The sequence below is a fragment of the Pantherophis guttatus genome, chromosome 1 (genome assembly GCF_059756535.1).
Source record: "Pantherophis guttatus breed Tessera chromosome 1, ASM5975653v1, whole genome shotgun sequence".
NCBI lineage: Eukaryota > Metazoa > Chordata > Lepidosauria > Squamata > Colubridae > Pantherophis > Pantherophis guttatus.
The window spans coordinates 275,542,409-275,561,489 of record NC_142063.1 but is presented as its reverse complement, the minus strand read 5'-3'; the positions used below and the strand labels follow the sequence as shown (position 1 = coordinate 275,561,489).

Genomic DNA, 19,081 nt, shown 5'->3' with positions numbered 1-19,081 from the left:
ATGAGCCAATCGTTCCCATGGGGTGGGAGCCCGCAGGCAGTGGTGAAATCTAAAATTTGTAACTACTGGATCTGTGGGTGTGGCTTGGTGGGGGTGGGGGTAATGTGACTGGGTGGGCATGGCCAATTTTTTTTTCCTTTTAAAACCATTTTTTCTACAATCTCTTCGGCGAAGAGCTTGTAAAAAAATGCTTTCAAAAGGCTCTGACGATCCCAGCTGAGTTGCCTGATCAGCAGAGGCTTTTTTTCTTTTAAAAGCCTCTGCCGATCAGGCAACTCAGCTGGGATCGTCAGAGGCATTTAAAAGAAAAAAAGCCTCTGCTGATAAGGCAACTCAGCTGGGATCATCAGCTGACGATCCCTTTGACGATCCCAGCTGAGCCGCACAATCATCAGAGGCGTTTTTTTTTTACTTTTAAAAGCGTTTTTTCACCCGAAGAGGTTGGGCGCAGGGATGAAAATCTCAATCCAGCTGTCCCGTATACTGAGCAAATGGCTCCTTTATTGAATCATCCTCCGGTAGTTTTAAAAATGTTATGTTTGGCAAATGAAAGAATGCTACCTATATTCTTCAACACATAGAAAAAGTGTTGGTGTCTGATACAACCCACAATCCGTCACCCAGGTGTAAAACTGAGTCTATGCTTCAGATTCGTTTGATGTAACTGAGAACATCATTTGGCACACTGTTGGCAGACAGAAATGGGCCATTAGCTAATCTAAGCCTAGCGAATTCTAAGAACAGCTACTTGTCAATACACACCCCTGCTTTCTCGTTAGTCCTGTTGAAGGCCATGAAATACTGGGCTGCAAAATTATGTTCAAACTCTTGAGCTCCCCTCTTGTTCTGCCCCAGCTATGGACCCCAAAGAATACAGCACACACAAAGTTTGTACAAAACTTAATTTACTAAAATAACTCAGTCTTTATCAAAACAACGGCTGTTAATAAACTTTCTTAACAGCCTACAAGAAACCAAAGATAAAGTAATCACAATCTTATTAAAGTTGGCAGAAAGCCCAGAAGCAATTTTGCAGAGAATCCAGACGCGAAGTAGAGTGAACTAAAGTTGTTCCCTACAAATTCCTTCAGTCGGCGTTCCTCCTTAAATAGGCTAAGGGAGTGGCTAATTAGCCCCAAGCCTTACTCTTGAGGAGACCTCCTCCTGAAGAGTCACTCCTGCCTTTTGGCCGCTCTGCACACCGGTGCATCAAGAAGAGGCTCCTCCTCTTCATCCCCTTCACTTGAAGGAGCTTCTGGAGGTTCTGAAGGCCCTGGCTGAATCCCTGCCTCTGGCACCACATCTTCTCCAGCCTCCTCATTGTCTGACTCGAGTGCCAGCTGCACAGGCTGCTGGCGCAACACCACACCAGCCTCCTCGCTGTCAGAGTCAGTTACAATCTGCACAGGCCACTGATGGGCCACAACACCTCTATTCTTCTATCTAATGTGTGAACAAACTGAATGATACTGTTTTACACTTTATTTTCAGTTTGTTGTCCATAATAATTGCTGATAGAAGAGAAGGAAAAATGATCAGTTCCTAGATTATAAAAAAAAAATGAAAGCAAGGTAAGACACTAGATAACTACAGGTAGTCCTCAACTTACAACAGTGCATTTAGTGATTGTTCGAAGTTACAACGGCACTGAAAAAAATGACTTATGATGATTTTTCACACTTATGACCGTTGCATCATCCCCATCAAAATTCAGATGCTTGGCAACTGGTTCATATTTATGACCGTCACAGTGTCCTGGAGCCATGTGATCAGTTTTTGAGACCTGACAAGCAAAGCCAATGAGGAAGCCAGATTCTATATAAGAAGTATAAGAAATCAAATACTTCAAGGTGTTGGTGACCACCTTTAAAGCGCTCCATGGCTTAGGGCCGGGGTACTTACGAGACCGCCTTCTGCCACCAATAGCCTCCCACCGGCCAGTACGCTCGCACAGAGTGGGCCTCCTCAGGGTGCCGTCCGCCAGACAATGTCGGCTGGCGACCCCCAGGGGGAGAGCCTTCTCTGTGGCGGCGCCCACCCTCTGGAACAACCTCCCCCCAGAGATACGTACAATAACAGACCTCCAGATTTTTCGTCGGGCCCTGAAAACCTATTTATTTCAACTAGCTGGGCTGGTTTGAGTTAAATTTTAAATTGATTTTAAATTGGGTTGTTTTAATTTACGGCCAAAATATTTAATTATTTTAAACTGTTTTTAAATTTTGTATGTTCTGTTTCTTACTTTGGCTGTTCACCGCCCTGAGTCCTATTTGGAGAAGGGCAGTATAGAAATGGAAACAAATAAATAAATAAATAAATAAATATTTCAGAGACACTTTGGTTTTTCCAAAGTAAATTAGAAGTTGTTTCTGAATGCTATTAGTTTTGGAGTGTATTCTAAACGGTATCAGGTGCTCTGTTCATAATCTCTTCTGTCATGGAGAGAGGCATTAAATAATAATACTTAAAAATGTGTGTCTGCATATGGAAATTAGCATATGCAGCACTGCATGTGTCCTCTATTCTCTTGCTGATGATATATTTGTATGTTTCTTAGTTGCTACTCTATTAGGCTAGCAAGTAGTCAAATTCCTTGAAATCATGATTGTCCAGACTGAATCTTGATTGTCCAGATGAAATCTTGCATTAGCCAAACAAAGGAAAGACAGTGATTTCTACTAATTTAAAGGGAGGACATCGGAGATCACTTAAAGAGAAAGTTTGCAGTTGGTTAACCAACTTTACAGTTATCCTCTTGCAAATGTATTTTGCACTTGAGCATTTTCCCCGTTTGTTTTGCTTCAGAACTGGACCCAAGAACACAACTTGGAAATGCCATCTGCAGGTGAGAATGGAGGGTGCAAAATGGGGTATCTCTCTCTCAAAATCAGACTCTCTTTAAGAGGCTGATTCTTCCCTACAATTCCTTCCCAGAACTCTGCATTGTAATCCTAACTTGTTTTACCTGGGTGTTATCTTGATAGGATTTAATTTTTAGACCTTATATTGTTTTATTTTAAAACATAAAATAAGTGTTACCTGGTTGAACTTCATATAAGAAATACCCATTACTTTCATTTATTAAATGTCATAGTCCAAAACCAAATGGATAAAAATGACTTTCTCTTCCAGGTACTTAGCAAATTGTCACAGTAGCTACCTGTGGGGTCTATCTGTGATTCTTTTGGAGTTACAGCCTCTTCTTCAGCATCCCCTGAGGATATATTTATCTGATACATTTTTCAGATTTATATTGTGCCTTTTTCTCCAAGGCAGCATATGCTGTAGAGCCTGAAGCAAAATCTCTCCTTTTTATCGCCTCCCTCTCTCAGCCTTGTAAAAGCTATGACGAACCTGCTCTCCTGTGTTCATTCTTGGTTTGTGATTAATACAGGTTATGTAACAGCATTTCTAGCCAAAATTGGAGCTTGCCAGTTTGTTGCCCTAATTTCTATGGCTCCTGTTCAGTAGTCCCGACCTTTTCTTAGGAGTAATATTATGGCTTTCTTGGTGATGTTCCAGGATAAATTGTCACTATTTTGGAATTGTTCCATTCCATATGCCATATGATGCTATAATCACCACAGAACATAATCCTTGCTGCTCTTTCATCCTACAGCCTTTAGCAAATGTACTAAATACAATATGAGCAAACATTTAAGGTAACATAACACAACACAACACATAACAGTAACACAATGCAGTTTTTAAGTACAGCAGCAAACATTCTGTACAAAAAGCAAGTCCTCCTTTCATTTGTTTATGTCAGCTCCTAGAAAGATGCATGGATTATCTGTATATAGCAATAGGACTCTGTGTTTCTGATGAAGTTTTTTTCCTGCCTTTGGTGGACATCTGCTTTGATAGATACTCTGGAAATATCCAAGGTGCACATTTCATTTGCATTCTGTGATAACATTCAGATTAATGAAGAAAATCTACACCTAGCTCCAAAGAGAGAAGAAAAGCGTACAAATACAAGTATCCCCTGACCCAGGTGTGGGTTCTACTTACCTTTACTACCGGTTCACAACGGGGCCGCACTTCACTTGCGCACACGCGCACTCTTCTGCACATGCGCAGAAGCATTTTGATGATGTTGGGGTTGGTGGGCGGAGCCTCCTGCCGGTTTTACTACCAGTTCTATAGAACCGGAGCGAACCGGGGACAACCCACCACTGCCCTGACCCCATTTTTGCTTGGTTAATTCTTACCATGTCTAAATCATAATAATAGTCACATACGGATTTTTCTTCTCCGCTGCGCTGCGAACCGGTAGTAAAGGTAAGTAGAACCCACTCCTGAGTAGAACTGTATAAAAAATATAACCTTGTGGTAACCCAGCATAAACTGCCACAGTGCTTGAGAAAGATATATGACAGAGAACTGCTAATAATCCTCAAATGTCCATGTGTGTGTTTTTGGATATTCGGAAGCCTGAAAACCCCCCAGATGTTTGAGATCATGATGATAGTTTAGCAGACTCCCTGGGAGCAATTTTTTGCACATTTATAATCTTGTATAAATTCTCCCATCTCCCATTACAGAGAATCAGCACCAAGTTCAAAAGCTTTGAGCCTCTGTATCCAGTAAATCCCCTTTATCCATGGTAATATTTTGGCACATCCTTTAATTTTAAGTTAAGACTCTTGTGTTTCCATGGGAATATTTCTCTAATCTGTAGGCTGAGAGTGGGTGCCGATTTGATTTCAAATGCATTTATGTGTTGATTAACTTGAGTCTCCCACCTCAGATATTATAGGCAGTTAATTTACTAAGCCTGCTTAGAGTGTTTGGATGGCACTCAGGATTTTCTGACTGCACTGTATATACTCTGCTGCATAAACTGTGAGCTTCTTATGAAGGTGAAATGGCAACAGACTTCAGAATAACTTCCCTCAGTAATTACAGGTAGTCCTTTACTTACGACTAAATTTGAGCTCAAAACTTCTCTTGCTAAGTGAGAAATTTGTTAAATGAGTTTTGCTCCATTTTACGACAAGTGAATCACTGCACTTGTTAAATTGGTAACACGGTCGTTAAGCGAATCTGGCTTCCCCTTTGACTTCGGCTGTCAGAAAGTCACAAAAGGGGATCGCGTGACCCCGGGACGTTGCAGCCGTCATAAATATGCATCTGAATTTTGATCACCTAACCATGGGGAGGCTGTAATGGTCGTAATGGTTGAAAACTGTCCTATTTCACTTTCCTCAGTGATGTGGTAACTTCGAACGGTCAGTGAACGAACTGTTGTAAGTCGAGGACTACCTGTACTTCAAAAGAAATGGTAAATTAAATTATTTTCAAGAATCCGGTGCTAAGAATGAGCTAAGAAAGTGTGGTTCGGTGTCTAGTTATATGCAGGACCTTATTCTCCTATTATAGTTTGCCTGACCGGTTCAATCTATCCATGCGAAATGGCTAGTGGTACTCCACTTTAGGGAGGTGAAGGTAGAGGTGGTATTCAGCAAGTTCTGACCAGTTCTGGAGAACTGGTAGCGGAAATTTTGAGTAGTTCAGAGTACCGGCAAATATCACCTCTGACTGGCCCCGCCCCCATCTATTCTCTGCCTCCCGAGTCCCAGCTGATCGGGAGGAAATGGGGATTTTGCAGTAACTTTCCCCAGGAGTGGGGAGGGAATGAAGATTTTACAGTATCCTTGCCCTGGAGTGGAGTGGGAATGGAGATTTTACAGTATCCTTCCCCTGCCACGCCCACCAAGCCACGCCCACAGAACCGGTAGTAAAAAAATTTGAATCCCACCACTGGGTGAAGGTTGTTGAGGCTCAGTGGGGCCACTTATCAGTGGCTGTGATGGTGCTTTACAGTAGTTTTCCAGTAGCCATCTAACTGACCCCCATAGTAATTTCCTTTTGGAAGTTCCCAGAATTGCCAAGCAGTTTGGAATTGATTCCATCTTGATTTAGTTATAATTTGGCTTTCTTAAATAAATTTTATTCTAACTTTTCATTTGTATGTGGACCTTTTATTTCTGTGCCTTTCTTATATATAGTTTTGTGATATTGTTAACTCTCTTAGGGATTTGATGCGTACGAATATACAGGTAGCCATCAACTTACAATCATTCGTTTAGTGACTGTTCGAAGTTACAGCAGCACTGAAAAAACCAACATGACCACTCCTCACACTTACGACCATCGCAGCACCCTCATGTTCATGTGATCAAAAATTCAGGCACTTGATAACCATTAAAAGTATTTAAAATGGTTGCAACATCCCGGAGTCATGTGATTGCCGTTGCAACGTTCCCAGTTGCTTTCTGACAAGCAAAGTCAATGGGAGAAGCCAGATTTGTTTAATCATCATATGCTTCACAGAGATTGGCTTGACAACTGTAGCAAGAAAGTTCATAAAATCAGGCATGACTTAACAACCACCTTGCTTAGCAACAGAAATTCTGGTCCAAGTTGTGGCCATAAGTCAAGGCCTATCTCTAGATAATACCTTGTTAAATAATGCTTTTCACTTCCAACACATGGAATAGTTATGGAGTGAACCAGGTGCAGTGGGTAGCAGCAGGGTTTTAAAAATAGATAAGCTGGGCTTGCAGATCATGAACTGTGACTCACAAGGAAAGATGCCAAGGGATATTCAACTGTTCTACAACTAGAGTTCTTGTCACACTTTTTAAAGACAAAATTATGGTATCCAGCAATTTAAATAAAGAAGTTGCAATCCAGATACCAAGTGGCAATCCAGATACCAAGGGAACAAGGAACTAAGTCAAGGTACAGAAGGACATTTGTATCAGAGATGGATTTCAGCAGGTTCTGACCAGTTCTGGAGAACCGGCAGCAGAAATTTTGAGTAGTTTATTTATTTATTTATTGGTTCGATTTATATGCCACCCTTCTCCGGAGACTCAGGGCGTCTTACAATGTGTTAAGCAATAGCCTTCATACTTTTGTATATACCTGCTTAGTAGGGCTTTCGGCCTCCCCTAAGCGGTGTTCTTTTTTATACAAAGTCAGCTTATTGCCCCCACAATCCGGGTCCTCCGGGTAGTTCGGAGAATTGCTTGTAAAAATTCTGACTGGCCCCACCCCCATCTATTCTCTGCTTCCCAAGTCCCAACTGATCGGGAGGAAATGGAGATTTTGCAGTAACCTCCCCATGGATTGGGAAGGGAATGGAGATTTTACAGTATCCTTCCCGTGGAGTGGGGTGGGAATGGAGATTTTACAATATCCTTCCCCTGCCACGCCCTCCAAGCCACACCCACCAAGCCACGTCCACAGAACCGGTAGTAAAAAAATTTGAAACCCACCACTGATTTGTATGGCCGCCCATCTCAACATCCTGCCTTTGTGTGGCTAACAGCAGCTAAAAACCTTAACATCAAAACAAAGCCGCAATACCAATAGAAGAGTTTATATGTAGCCCAGGAGTGAACTGTCTTGGTGCTCTCTGAGCTTGCTTGTTTGCTCGCAGACATTTCATTGCCCAGCTAGGTAACATCTTCACTCCTAGAAGGGAGTGGAGTTTGCTCTCTGTTTATATACAGTAGCTTGCCCTGCCAGTTCTGAGGGGGAAAAAATCAGAAATGTAGCTCATATTTTCTCTTCCACAAAAGGCAGATAGATAGGTAGATGGATGCTGAAAGCTTTGTGACACATTAGTCTTTACTTGTGCAGAAATCATTCTCAAGCTTTCTTTGCTCGAAGCCACACTGTGTACAAAAACATTGCAATAGAAAAAACAACCACCTGAAACAACCGTTAAGTATCCCAGAAATCTGTTCCATCCTTTGGTTGATCTTTATGTTCCTGAATGAATTAAGACCATTACATGAGGCAGATTAAAATTAAAACCTGTCATTTCACTCTATGTGAGAATGAACAAAAGTTACCACTGGCTGGAAGAATCTCCTGCATAAACCCTTTTTGTGTTGTCCCTGAGTATTTCTTGCACAAGTGCCAGTAAATGCAACTTATTTCCACGCCTTTGCAATCGGTGGGGCTTACTGGAGGAGCCTCAGCTGAATTAGCTTATAGCTAACATGGCAGCTTTAACTGCCTCCCCTATTGCTGAAAAGCAGGTCACAGACACCAAGTGTTTCCAAAGTATCACATTTCCCACTGGACATCTGTTGTGTGCAGCATTTGCAGGATGGGTTTGATTCATTATTATACATCGTGACCTGGGCTTGTTTGAATGAATGTGTTGGCACAGGCTCTTTGCACCTGTTGTCTCTCTCATGTTGACCCATCGTGGCTATGCAAGGAATAGTCTTGTTTGTCCTGGAAGGAAAATGAATATGCAGACTCAACCAGCCTTGCTTTCAAAGGAGAGAGAAATGAGGGGATGTGTTCTGAGGATGGAAATGGTTGTGGGAGAGGGGATGGGGGGAAAAGGTTGACTAAGGGGTTAGTATTCATTGCCAAAAAAGCATATTGGAGATGAAGACTTCATAGGTTGTAAGAAAGTCAAAAAGCAATTTCTCTTTCGTGCAGGGTTGGTACAGTAATACTTTGGGTGAGAGGGTCTGACATATGAATTTGGCATATGTAAAGCCAAATGACCTTCAGTTCCTAGCCACTGGATGGACTATAGTAATTTGAAGAAGCTGATGCAATTCCTTCAGTGGGAAAAGCTAAAAAGAAAAGTGAAAGACGGCAACAGCTGATAGCTGAGAGTCTCTCTTTGCAGCACAAGGCTGGCACTAATCTGCATTGACCTCTGTGGTATTTTAGATCCTTGGCTCAGCTAAGGTTGACAGCCAGTAATTGAAGAAGAGGCTGGAGCTGAGTGGCAGAACACATGTTTTTGAGCTGTAATTGTGCTGGTTAAGCACTAGCTAAAGGCTCTTGCGTAGCAGGGTTCGGACAGACCTTGGGCTCAGCCCCGGCACAACTCTGGACAATTGGCAGAGTCAGGAGAAGGGGGATATTGAACTGAATCCAAACCCTCCTGAGAATAGCATTATCAAGGAAATTTCAATGGTAAGGAAAATTCTGGGTCACTTGAGAATGTTTGTTTGTTTGTTTGGATTTGTATACCGCCCTTCTCCCGAATGTCTATATTATGCATGTTTGGTGATGATAAGTGCAAGCGTTTTATAAAATCATGATTGCAGCCACCCAAATCTTCTTGACATTTGTCTCGAGAAAATCCTCAGGAGTGTGAAATCTGAACTGGAATGCCTGCTCTGTTATGAACTCACTTGGTGACCCGGGACAAATAACTTCACCATCTTCCCCATCTGTCATAGGAATGATAAATGCATGTTAACTTAGCCCTGTTCCATTGTATTTATGGAAATGTGTGTACACTGAGGATTACCATCAAAGCCTATAGATGGTGTGCCACTGCTATGCACTGCCACCCCTTTTACTCCCTAACCCTTTCACGTGTAGTGATCTAACTTGAGCAGGGAAATATTACAACCCAAAACATTCCGGAGTAATAAATCACACCAAAGCCAGCTGTGTTGGGGCATGACAGAATGACTGATGATTTAATGCTTCTTGAAATTTTTTTGTTTTGGTTTGGTTTCCTTCCGCAGGGCATTGTTTTGAGAAATAACAAAATGAGGTAAAATAAGTTAATTTTATGTACACTTTACAAACACTCAGTATCACATGGCGTCTGCAGCAACCGTCACATAGACATTGGTATAAAATTGAACCTTAATGTGGCTTGGGCAGGTGTTCAACAGCCTGCGCTTCACAATGTCGTCATCCTGAGAGTAGTTACCAAGTAGTAATAATAATAATAATAAGTGATCTTTTCTGTAAACATGTTTAGAAGCATTTACGGTGGACAATGGATGGGCCGGCTTCATCGTATTCCTGTTTTGTGATCCACATCTGTTGGAAGGTGGACAGGGAAGCCAAGATGGACCCTCCGATCCAGACAGAGTACTTACGCTCTGGGGGGGCAATGATCTGAAAGAGGCAAATGGAAAGATTTAGCCAATGTGGGAAAAGCAACAACAAAGCAAGAGATGCTTAATTAACAAGAGCAGAACCTCACAAGGAGGATTTCAAATAGACAATGGAACAGCATTATGTCCCATCACCAAGATACTGATTTAAGTGCAAAGCAATCTAAGCTTGGATTTAAAACTATTAATGCAATCCTTTAAAAAAAAAAAAAACACTACACAACTCCACAGCTTTCTGCATCTCGTATCTTAAATTCCTATCAAGTATTGTCCCTCTGTATCATGAATTTCTGCCAATTATTGTAAATTGTGTTAATTTTTTTTTTCAAACAGAAATAGATGAAAAGCAAGCTAAGGCGTTCAGCAAAACGTGTAGGTGACTTCATCAACTACAGGGATCAGTTACCTAATCTGTCTGAATCCTGGAAGATTTCAGATAGTGACAGAAGGGAAATGTAAGGCTACAATCCAGAAATACTCATTCAAAAGAAATTTCACTGAAAACAGTGATGTGGAACATAGCCAAAGCTAATTCAGATCCAAACTCATTGATAATAATTCTGCATGATTAGCCCCATTAGTAATACTCTGGGCTGATTCCAGATTTATCTCATGTTCCAGAGTGGACTCATTGTAATAGGTGGAATAAAAATGACTATGTGTTATAATTCAGGGTGCTGTTTATGGTCTTATCATCTGCCATATTCCATTGCATAGTTGTAAGTTGTGTAATTAAAGCCCACCTTGATCTTCATTGTGCTGGGAGCCAGAGCAGTGATTTCCTTCTGCATACGGTCAGCAATACCGGGGTACATGGTGGTGCCACCAGACATGACATTGTTGGCATACAGGTCCTTCCTGATGTCAATATCACATTTCATGATGCTGTTGTAGGTTGTCTCATGAATACCAGCGGATTCCATACCTGGTGGCATCGACAAAATAAAGGAATGAGAAGAGGAATATAGCAATTCCAAGCATACAAACTTTCCGTAGGTAAAGGATCACAAGATGGGAAATGCTAAGTAGGAAACCTACCAATGAAGGAAGGCTGGAAAAGGGTCTCTGGGCAACGGAAACGTTCATTGCCGATGGTGATGACCTGCCCATCAGGCAATTCATAGCTCTTCTCCAGAGAGGAAGAAGAGGCAGCTGTTGCCATCTCGTTCTCGAAGTCCAGAGCCACGTAGCACAGCTTTTCCTTGATGTCACGGACAATCTCACGTTCAGCTGTGGGGAGAGAAGAATTTAGCCATTAGCCAAAGAAAAAAGTCCTCCCGGAATGAAAGAAAGGGGTAGGAGGGTGAGGGGACAGACGAGCATAGTAAAGAGGAAAGAATGCAGGCAGCTGGTGCATAACCCTGAAACTCAATTTTAAAAAGCACACACACATCTGGCTGTAGCAACAAAGCAACACTCACACGCTATTTTATGGTTGTGATGGAAGAGTATGAAACTCACAACCATCTGGGTCTGATGAACGTTGCAGTGTAGAAGAGCTTGGAAGCATCACCCACATTCTTCTGCATTTCTGTCCACGTCATACTCACTCTATTGTTTTAGTGAGTGCCACCCTATGCCCATGGAACCTTTCCCCACTCCCACTTAAATTAACTAAGGCAAAAATGTGCCCTGATCACTTTTTTTCTCCTGCCTTGAACATATTAATCTCATTCCCATGAGGGAGACAGGCCGAAGTGTCATCCACCTTATCAATATTACGTTTTTAAAATTTATTTCTAACCTGCTTCCACCCTGAAGCTTGGAGTATCATATGTTGCATTCTTTCCTCCGATTTTTCCCTCCCATAGCAACTATCTTGTAATACCCCCATGGACGGAAAAAAGAAACTAACTGGTCCAAAGTTATCCAGAGAGCTTCCATTGTTAGGGATGGTTTAGAAGCCTAGGTGGTATTTTCCTTTGTCCTGACAAAAAAAAAATGTTCTCCAAGGTGGTGTCCCAAAGAACTAAGGGGCAATTAGAGGGCAGAGCTGCTGGTGAGAAGGTCTTTCCAATTCTAAATATGGACAAGCTATTCAGGATTAGCCAAGAACTAGAGCAACAGAAGAGGGTTGGGAGGTTCCATCATTACCAGTGGTGACAAAAGAGTAGCCTCTCTCAGTCAGGATCTTCATCAGGTAGTCAGTGAGATCCCGACCAGCCAAGTCCAAACGCATGATGGCATGGGGCAGGGCATAACCCTCATAGATGGGCACATTGTGGGTGACACCATCGCCAGAGTCCAGCACAATACCTGCAGAAAAAAGGAAGAGACACAATTTTTAACGATGGAGGCTACATGTTTCACCAACTTGCAGATCTAGGTTGATATGGGACACATAGCAATAGGGAAGAAAGAAGAGACAACACAACTACAGGAGTCATGAGGGATTCCCAATACTCCCACAGTCAATGTTAGCCAGTTAAGAATTCCCTTTTATTAAGCAGTAGGCTAAACATGGAGGCAATGTACATTTTTATGGGAAAACTTTAGTCATGCCCATAGTTGAACTTTTCATTCTTTTAATGAACCGGGACCCGGATTGTGGGGGCAATAAGCTGACTTTGTAGAAACACCGCTTATGGGGGGGCCAAAAGCCCTAATAAGCAGGTATATACAAAAGAATGAAGGCTATTGCTATAAGTGCATTGTAAGCTGTCCTGAGTCTTCGGAGGAGGGCAGCATATAAATTGAACTAATAAATAAATAAATAAATAAATAAATAAATAAATAATGGGCTGACAAAGTCTTACTGCCTAGAACGGACCAGGAATATAAACAGCCATTGAAGGCATGAAGGGAACATACTGTGCAAGAGTTAAAATAGTCCATTCTACAAAGAAAAAAAGATGATCAAAAAAATTGTATCTGAAAAAGCCGTTGCCAGTAAACATAAATTGGCCTTTTCCAACCAGGGTCTTTTCAGAACTACTGGAATTCAGTAGTCTAGTCAGACAATATAATCCAAAGTATCAGGAGTAGATGAGGCTGAGAAACATTATTTAACTAGATGGATTTAATATAAGACAATTCAGTTTGTCTATGTTCCTAAACCCATGTCAGTCACAGGGTATCTCCTAGACTAGTTGGATTATGACTAGCTTGTTCTTAGAAAGAAAGAAGTTGGTGGAGTTCCCTTGGAACTCGGCCTTTTGCTTCTCTATTTCCAGCAACCAGCACTCACCAGTAGTACGGCCAGAGGCATAGAGGGACAGCACAGCCTGGATGGCCACATACATGGCAGGGACGTTGAAGGTCTCAAACATGATCTGGGTCATCTTTTCACGATTGGCCTTGGGGTTAAGAGGGGCTTCAGTGAGCAGGGTGGGGTGCTCCTCAGGGGCAACACGGAGCTCATTGTAGAAAGTATGATGCCAGATCTTCTCCATGTCATCCCAGTTGGTGATGATGCCATGTTCAATGGGGTACTTCAGGGTCAGGATACCTCTTTTGCTCTGGGCTTCATCCCCTACGTAGGAGTCTTTTTGACCCATACCCACCATGACACCCTAGGAAGAAAGAGGAAAAAATACTTAGCAATTTCTAATGTCTATTTTCTATCCTACATATTGCAAATTAATCTAAGGAGTATCAGGCTCTTCTTATTAAGTTCTTCACAAAACAGACAATAAATTGTAGGACAAGTAAAGGAAGCAGTTAACTCAGAGATCATTTAGACAATGTTACAATGATCTCTACAGAGCGCCAATTTATTATCTTGTATTCTTTATCTGAAACAGTGTAGACTCTTTGGGCTATGATGGACATTCACTTTTTCAAAATAATAATAGCACAGGGAGTTCCAGTTCAGGGACCTGACAACTGTCTCAAAATGTAACTCACTTCTGTGCATGATCCCCAAATAGCAGACCTTATGAAGTTAAGGTGACTTATATTGTCATGGTAATTTTAGTGGCTTCAGATGGAGCCACCTGAGTTGGGAAAGGAAGGAAATACAATGGGTCATCTGACCTACTAATTCCTCACCCTTAGTCACAATCCAGACCTTCCCAGCAAAGTAAAATTTAAAACAATATATGCTGTATCTTTCAGTCTGCCTATTGTTGAAGAGAAGCACAGCTGGTGAAAAGGGAAAACATACCTGATGACGTGGGCGGCCAACAATGGAGGGAAAGACAGCCCTAGGGGCGTCATCCCCGGCAAAGCCAGCCTTTACCAAGCCGGAGCCGTTGTCGCACACAAGTGCGGTGGTCTCATCCTCATCACACATGGTGTTGGCTTTCTAAGAATGGAAGAAAAAACAATAAAAGTCACAGGAGGCACCAGGAAGCTATGCAAGCTCAGAACACAAAGACTACCTCAACCTCAATAAATTCCGTAGATTTCCCTCACTGAGGGAAAGGACAGGGTGAAATAGTTCACCCTTACAGCTGTTCTCACTAATAAGTGAGAAAACTGGGGGGGGGGAAATCCATATTAAAAACACATAAAGCTCCTTCTCTGTTCATCTGCTGGTTCCATTGATCATTAAAAGCTGCAATATCAAGTAACAATCATATTAAAAGTCCTAGATTATTGGTGGAGCTTAACCAAATTTATTTAGAATTAGGACCTGTTTGTTTGAATAAGATTTACTTCTGCAGTTTTATAGTGGGATCAAGGGGAAGTCTATTTAAAATAATCAATATATGTTCAGGGTTGTAATTTTAGCCTCTCTATAAAAACAATATAAATCTAAAGTAAGTTGTCTCCTAAAGAATTTACACATTGACCAATAACAACTAGATTACCTTATTACATTGTTCATGTGTAAATATTACACACGTACACTGCAATGAAACCTCTTCACTTCAGTGGTGCTATTGTCAAATATGTTTATTTGAGAAGAATACTGAATTTTGATGCACAACTGAAGTGGCCAGGATGTCAGAGGATGGCAAAAGAGGACTGAAGTTGGTCCTTTTTGTTTTTCAAATATTAATTCACTAGGGATGATTTTCTTCTTTTAATCCTCCAAGTGTGCTGGACTAGAACTTTCATAACACCAAACAAATTGTTGGTTGAGGAATATACACAACACATCCAAGGGCACCAAATTTGAGCAAGAGGCAAAATGTGGGCTATTTCTCCAGGCAAAATATACGATTAAAAAAATAATAATAAGGACTTGATTTCTTAAAACGCATGAGAAAGGCCAGTTTTGAAGGATTGTCTGTGAATTTTGAAAATAATTAAATAGGAATATGAAGCCAGATTTCCCAGCATACTAGACACATTGATTTACAGAAGTGCAACAGCTTGTACTGAGGATACCCTTTTCTTTCTTCAAACTGTCAGGTACCCAATCCAACTCTGAATGACAACATCTGACAGCTAGTTAGACTGTTCTTTAACATTTGGAACTAAAGAGATATGAGCCACGAATAAACCCAGTCAGGTCTCATCTGACAGATATATTTAATAAAATGTAGATGTTTCCTGCAACAAACTGATTGTTCTGGCACTTACACTTTTCCAGTAATTAGTTTTAGCCCATCCAGTTGCTGTCCATTTCCAACTCCTTCTAAGCTGCTTAATAATGACGATTTGGATAAAACTACCTTGTTTCCACCACTGATCTGCGCCTACATTTCTTGGACCATCGTTTTGGGTCTCCAGTGACTTCAGCTTTTGATTCAGAGTCACCCACTATTACTTGCTTGGCTTTGAAAGCTTGCCCCTGGTTGTTCCAGCAAAAGGCAAGGTCTTTCTTTCCTTTTGCCATATAAAACGGTAGTAAAATCAGGAGAGGCATCTGTTTCCACCCATCCAGGAAAAGCAGCAAAGCTGCTTCAGGATTTGGTCATTTGTTGAGTTTAAAGCTGAAGAGGTTGAGCTTCTTCCCCACCGGCCACCCCACCCCACCACTCTCCAAGTCTCCTCCTCCAGTCCCAAGAGCTGCCGCGCTGAGAAGCCGGTCCTCCTTCTCCGGGTCCTGCCTGTCTGAGCAGCCAACCGGCCAGGCACCCACCCTCCGGCTGCCGGCCTCACTCACCTTGGGGGTTGGTTCCTGGCTCTCAGCTCCGGTTGCCGCTTCTTCCCAGCTCTGCTGGTCGGTGGGCTTGCAAAAGTCCGGCGGGTTTTATATAGGCCCTTGCTGGCTTCTCCCCTCCCCTGTCGCCGACCCACAGGAATGTCTCCATATTTGGGTGCTGGGCATCGAGACTGGCCAGGCGGCCGGACCGGAGCCCCCCAGGCCCCTTGCTCGGCCGCGGGGCTGCCCAAAGAAGGAGCGCCTGGCCCAGACCCAGGTAGCACGGGCCGGGCCGTATAAGGACTGTCTGCCGGCGACCCCCGCCCGGCCACCAAAGCTCCCTTCCCAAATAATCTTCCGAGCCATCATGCCCGGAAAGGAGACAGAAGCCCCAGGAACGAGTTGGGGGGGTGGGCGGGGGTGGGCATCCCTGTCCGACCGCGGAAGGATGGAAGGAAGGAAGGAAGGAAGGAGGAAGCTGCGGGGCAGAAGGCGGGCAGAAGGGCCGCAGCGGAGCTGGCAAGGCCGAGGCCCGCCCTCCCAATCTGCTCCTCCTCGCCTCCGGCCCTGCGGGGTGGAAGAGGCACAAGCGGGTAGCCGCGGCTGGTCGACCCCTTGAGGGGCTTTCAGCGGACTTAGCCTGGGTTTGCAAAGCGAGCGCGGCTCGATTGAACCCGCCATCCTTTGAGCATCTGTTTAGGAGGGTTGGGACATGGCTATTTTTTTTTTCCATCGAATAAATCAATTTATTTAAAAGAATATGTTACAATTAGTTGTACTAATTGATTCTTACCAAACAATTTTTTTTTTAGACTAGTTAGCTCTAAAGATGAAGAATGCCCCACGCTTCGCCCGTCCCACCTCCCAAATTTCTCCCAGCCCTTTCTTCCATCTTCGCCAGGATATTCCTTCTTCACACCCCAAAATCGCAAACAAACAAAATAATAACGAAGAATATGCAGTGAAAAATTACAATTAGAAGTCTGTCAAATAAATTAAAACAGTGAGAGAGATGGGACATGGCTATTACATCGCCTCAAGTGAGGACAAAAGCACCCTTTCTTAAAGCCCCCCCCTCCCAAAAAAAGTCTGGGCTCTTGAATTGGATCTTGCCCGTGATCTAAGAACCCAGTTTTCCGGATCTTTGGCAAGGACTGTTGACCAAAAAGTCTCTTTTGAGAAGTTCTTCGGAAATTTTAAATGGTCCACTTAGTGCCTTAGACAAATGCAGAATTTACACCGTTTTTCCACCTTGAAAAACCACACCAAGTGGTAAAAATCCCCTAAAACACTATATATTCTTTTAAAGCTACTGTGATGATCCCAAAGGTTTGCTTTTACATCTCTGCTCTGAGTTCGACCCTGGATTCTCATCTTCTCTTGCCTTAATTTACGGGGAAACCATACACATTTTTTTTTTTAGGATGCAACCCAAAGTGACAATGTGTTGGTTGGATTTCAGTAGATAACATGTACTCTTTTTTTTTTATCTCCTCAAGCAACCTCAAAGTAATTGTGATGCTTATAAAAACATTTTCAGAAAATTATTCTTGTAAAGCAAAGCTATTTGCTGTTGGATTGCATTATTGCATTAAGGATCAGGTTGACAACACAGGTCAACATTTTCAAGACACATAAACCCAGGTGATTCAAACGGGCCAAAACCGGATTAAGCATGTTACAGTTAGATTACTTTCACAGTTCTGAACATTCTATTCTATCCTATTTGCAAAGTGTTTTTTTTAATGTTACTTTTAGTATATTGCGCAATATTTTTATATCATGAACATGCTTGCCCTGGACAATCATGGCTGAAGAGGAATATTCATCGAGGTCTGTGGCTTCTGGCCAAAAACACCAGTTCTCAGAACAGTTGTCTGTTAAAGGAGCGGTCAAGATCAGAGTACATGGAGCAGCATTTCTGAAGTATTTGTATGTGAAGAAGAGCAGGATTTTGGCTGGACTGCCAACCACTATAAAGGAACATGTTAAATGTTCTTTAAAATGCTGTGCAAAATCAGTTTTATATATAGAGGATGATAAATACCGAAGGCTCTGGCTGGCTGCCAACCACATTGAAGAGTTACCATACACCATGAGTTCGCTGTACTTCATGCTATTTATACCACATGGGTAAGATGACTTTAAAAGAAAAAAAAAATCTAAAGCAATTCACATCTAGTTATGGTCATGGAGGAGGTTAATGGCAGTTTTGGGATTGGAGGAAGGGTGAAAGTAAAAATCCCCTTTTGGATGGGCAATGACAACAGCCAATTATGGAGAAGATGAGATGAAAATGAAACCCTTGGAGAGCCTTCTCCACCTTGGTACTTGTCAGATATATTAGGACTGCAATTCCCAGGATTCCCAATCACGCTGATGGAATTCTGGGAGCTGTAGTCTTGGCATTCTCGAAAACATGTACTATCTGTGTACTGGACAAGAGATTGGACTAGATGATCTCTCAGAGAGACCTAAGAGAGCTAATTTGGTGTAGTGGTTAAGGCACCAAGCTAGAAAGCAAACATAAACACAAGTCCTGTCTTACCATGGAAGCCAGCTGGATGACTTTGAGTCAGTTATTCTGTCTCAGCCCCAAATCACTTCACAGGTTTGTTGTAGGGAAAATAGGAGGAAAGTATGTTGGATATGTTCATCACCTTGAGTTATTTATAAAAATAATAAAGGCAGGATAATAAATAAATATTCCTTCTATTCCTTTATTCTATGACTAGTTGAAAAAAAGACAATAGATGCATTTCTAAAAGAAAGTTAACGTATTTGCAGCAAATGTAACCAACATTTTCAGCAATCCTACAGGCAGGTCTAAGCAAAAGAGTGTATTAATTATGCAGGCACATATGCATATCCAGCAATATCCCCCCACCCCCCCAAAATGAACAAGCCCTAATTTAATACTTCGCTCTTACTGAACATTTCTGCTTTGAGGTTTCCTGAACTGCTGTCCAAGCATGTTCGTGCTACTTTCAAAAACATATGGAATCTAGGTAGTTCTTGACTAACAACAGTTCAGTGTGCTGCAGCTGCCAAACAGTGTGCTGCAGCTGTCAAAAAAGCCAACACAGTTCTAGGCTGCATAAACAGAGGGATAGAATCAAGATCACGTGAAGTGTTAATGCCACTTTATAATAACTTGGTAAGGCCACACTTGGAATACTGCATTCAGTTTTGGTCG

The 19,081-nt window shown here is 42.2% G+C and overlaps 1 protein-coding gene across 1 annotated transcript; it reads right to left on the bottom strand.

Moving 5' to 3' along the window:
• Window positions 1-9,450: 9,450 nt before the first annotated feature.
• Window positions 9,451-16,432, bottom strand: ACTA1 (actin alpha 1, skeletal muscle). The gene is made up of 7 exons (XM_034428357.2): window positions 15,907-16,432; window positions 14,014-14,154; window positions 13,096-13,420; window positions 12,003-12,164; window positions 10,947-11,138; window positions 10,652-10,833; window positions 9,451-9,909 (listed from the first exon to the last, which is right to left on the bottom strand). Exons 2-7 carry the CDS (start codon window positions 14,140-14,142, stop codon window positions 9,766-9,768), a joined length of 1,134 nt encoding a protein of 377 aa, XP_034284248.1. The 5' UTR covers window positions 14,143-14,154; window positions 15,907-16,432; the 3' UTR covers window positions 9,451-9,765.
• Window positions 16,433-19,081: the final 2,649 nt, after the last annotated feature.

Bases quoted from the DNA above. Each gene is read 5' to 3' on its own strand.
- ACTA1 (XM_034428357.2), bottom strand. From the start codon at position 14,142: ATGTGTGATGAGGATGAGACCACCGCACTTGTGTGCGACAACGGCTCC. The intron at 11,139-12,002 runs GTAATGATGGAA...CTCTCCCCACAG, and splicing joins CTACTCTTTTGTCACCACTG to CTGAACGTGAGATTGTCCGT. The intron at 10,834-10,946 runs GTAGGTTTCCTA...CGATGCCACCAG, and splicing joins TTTCCAGCCTTCCTTCATTG to GTATGGAATCCGCTGGTATT.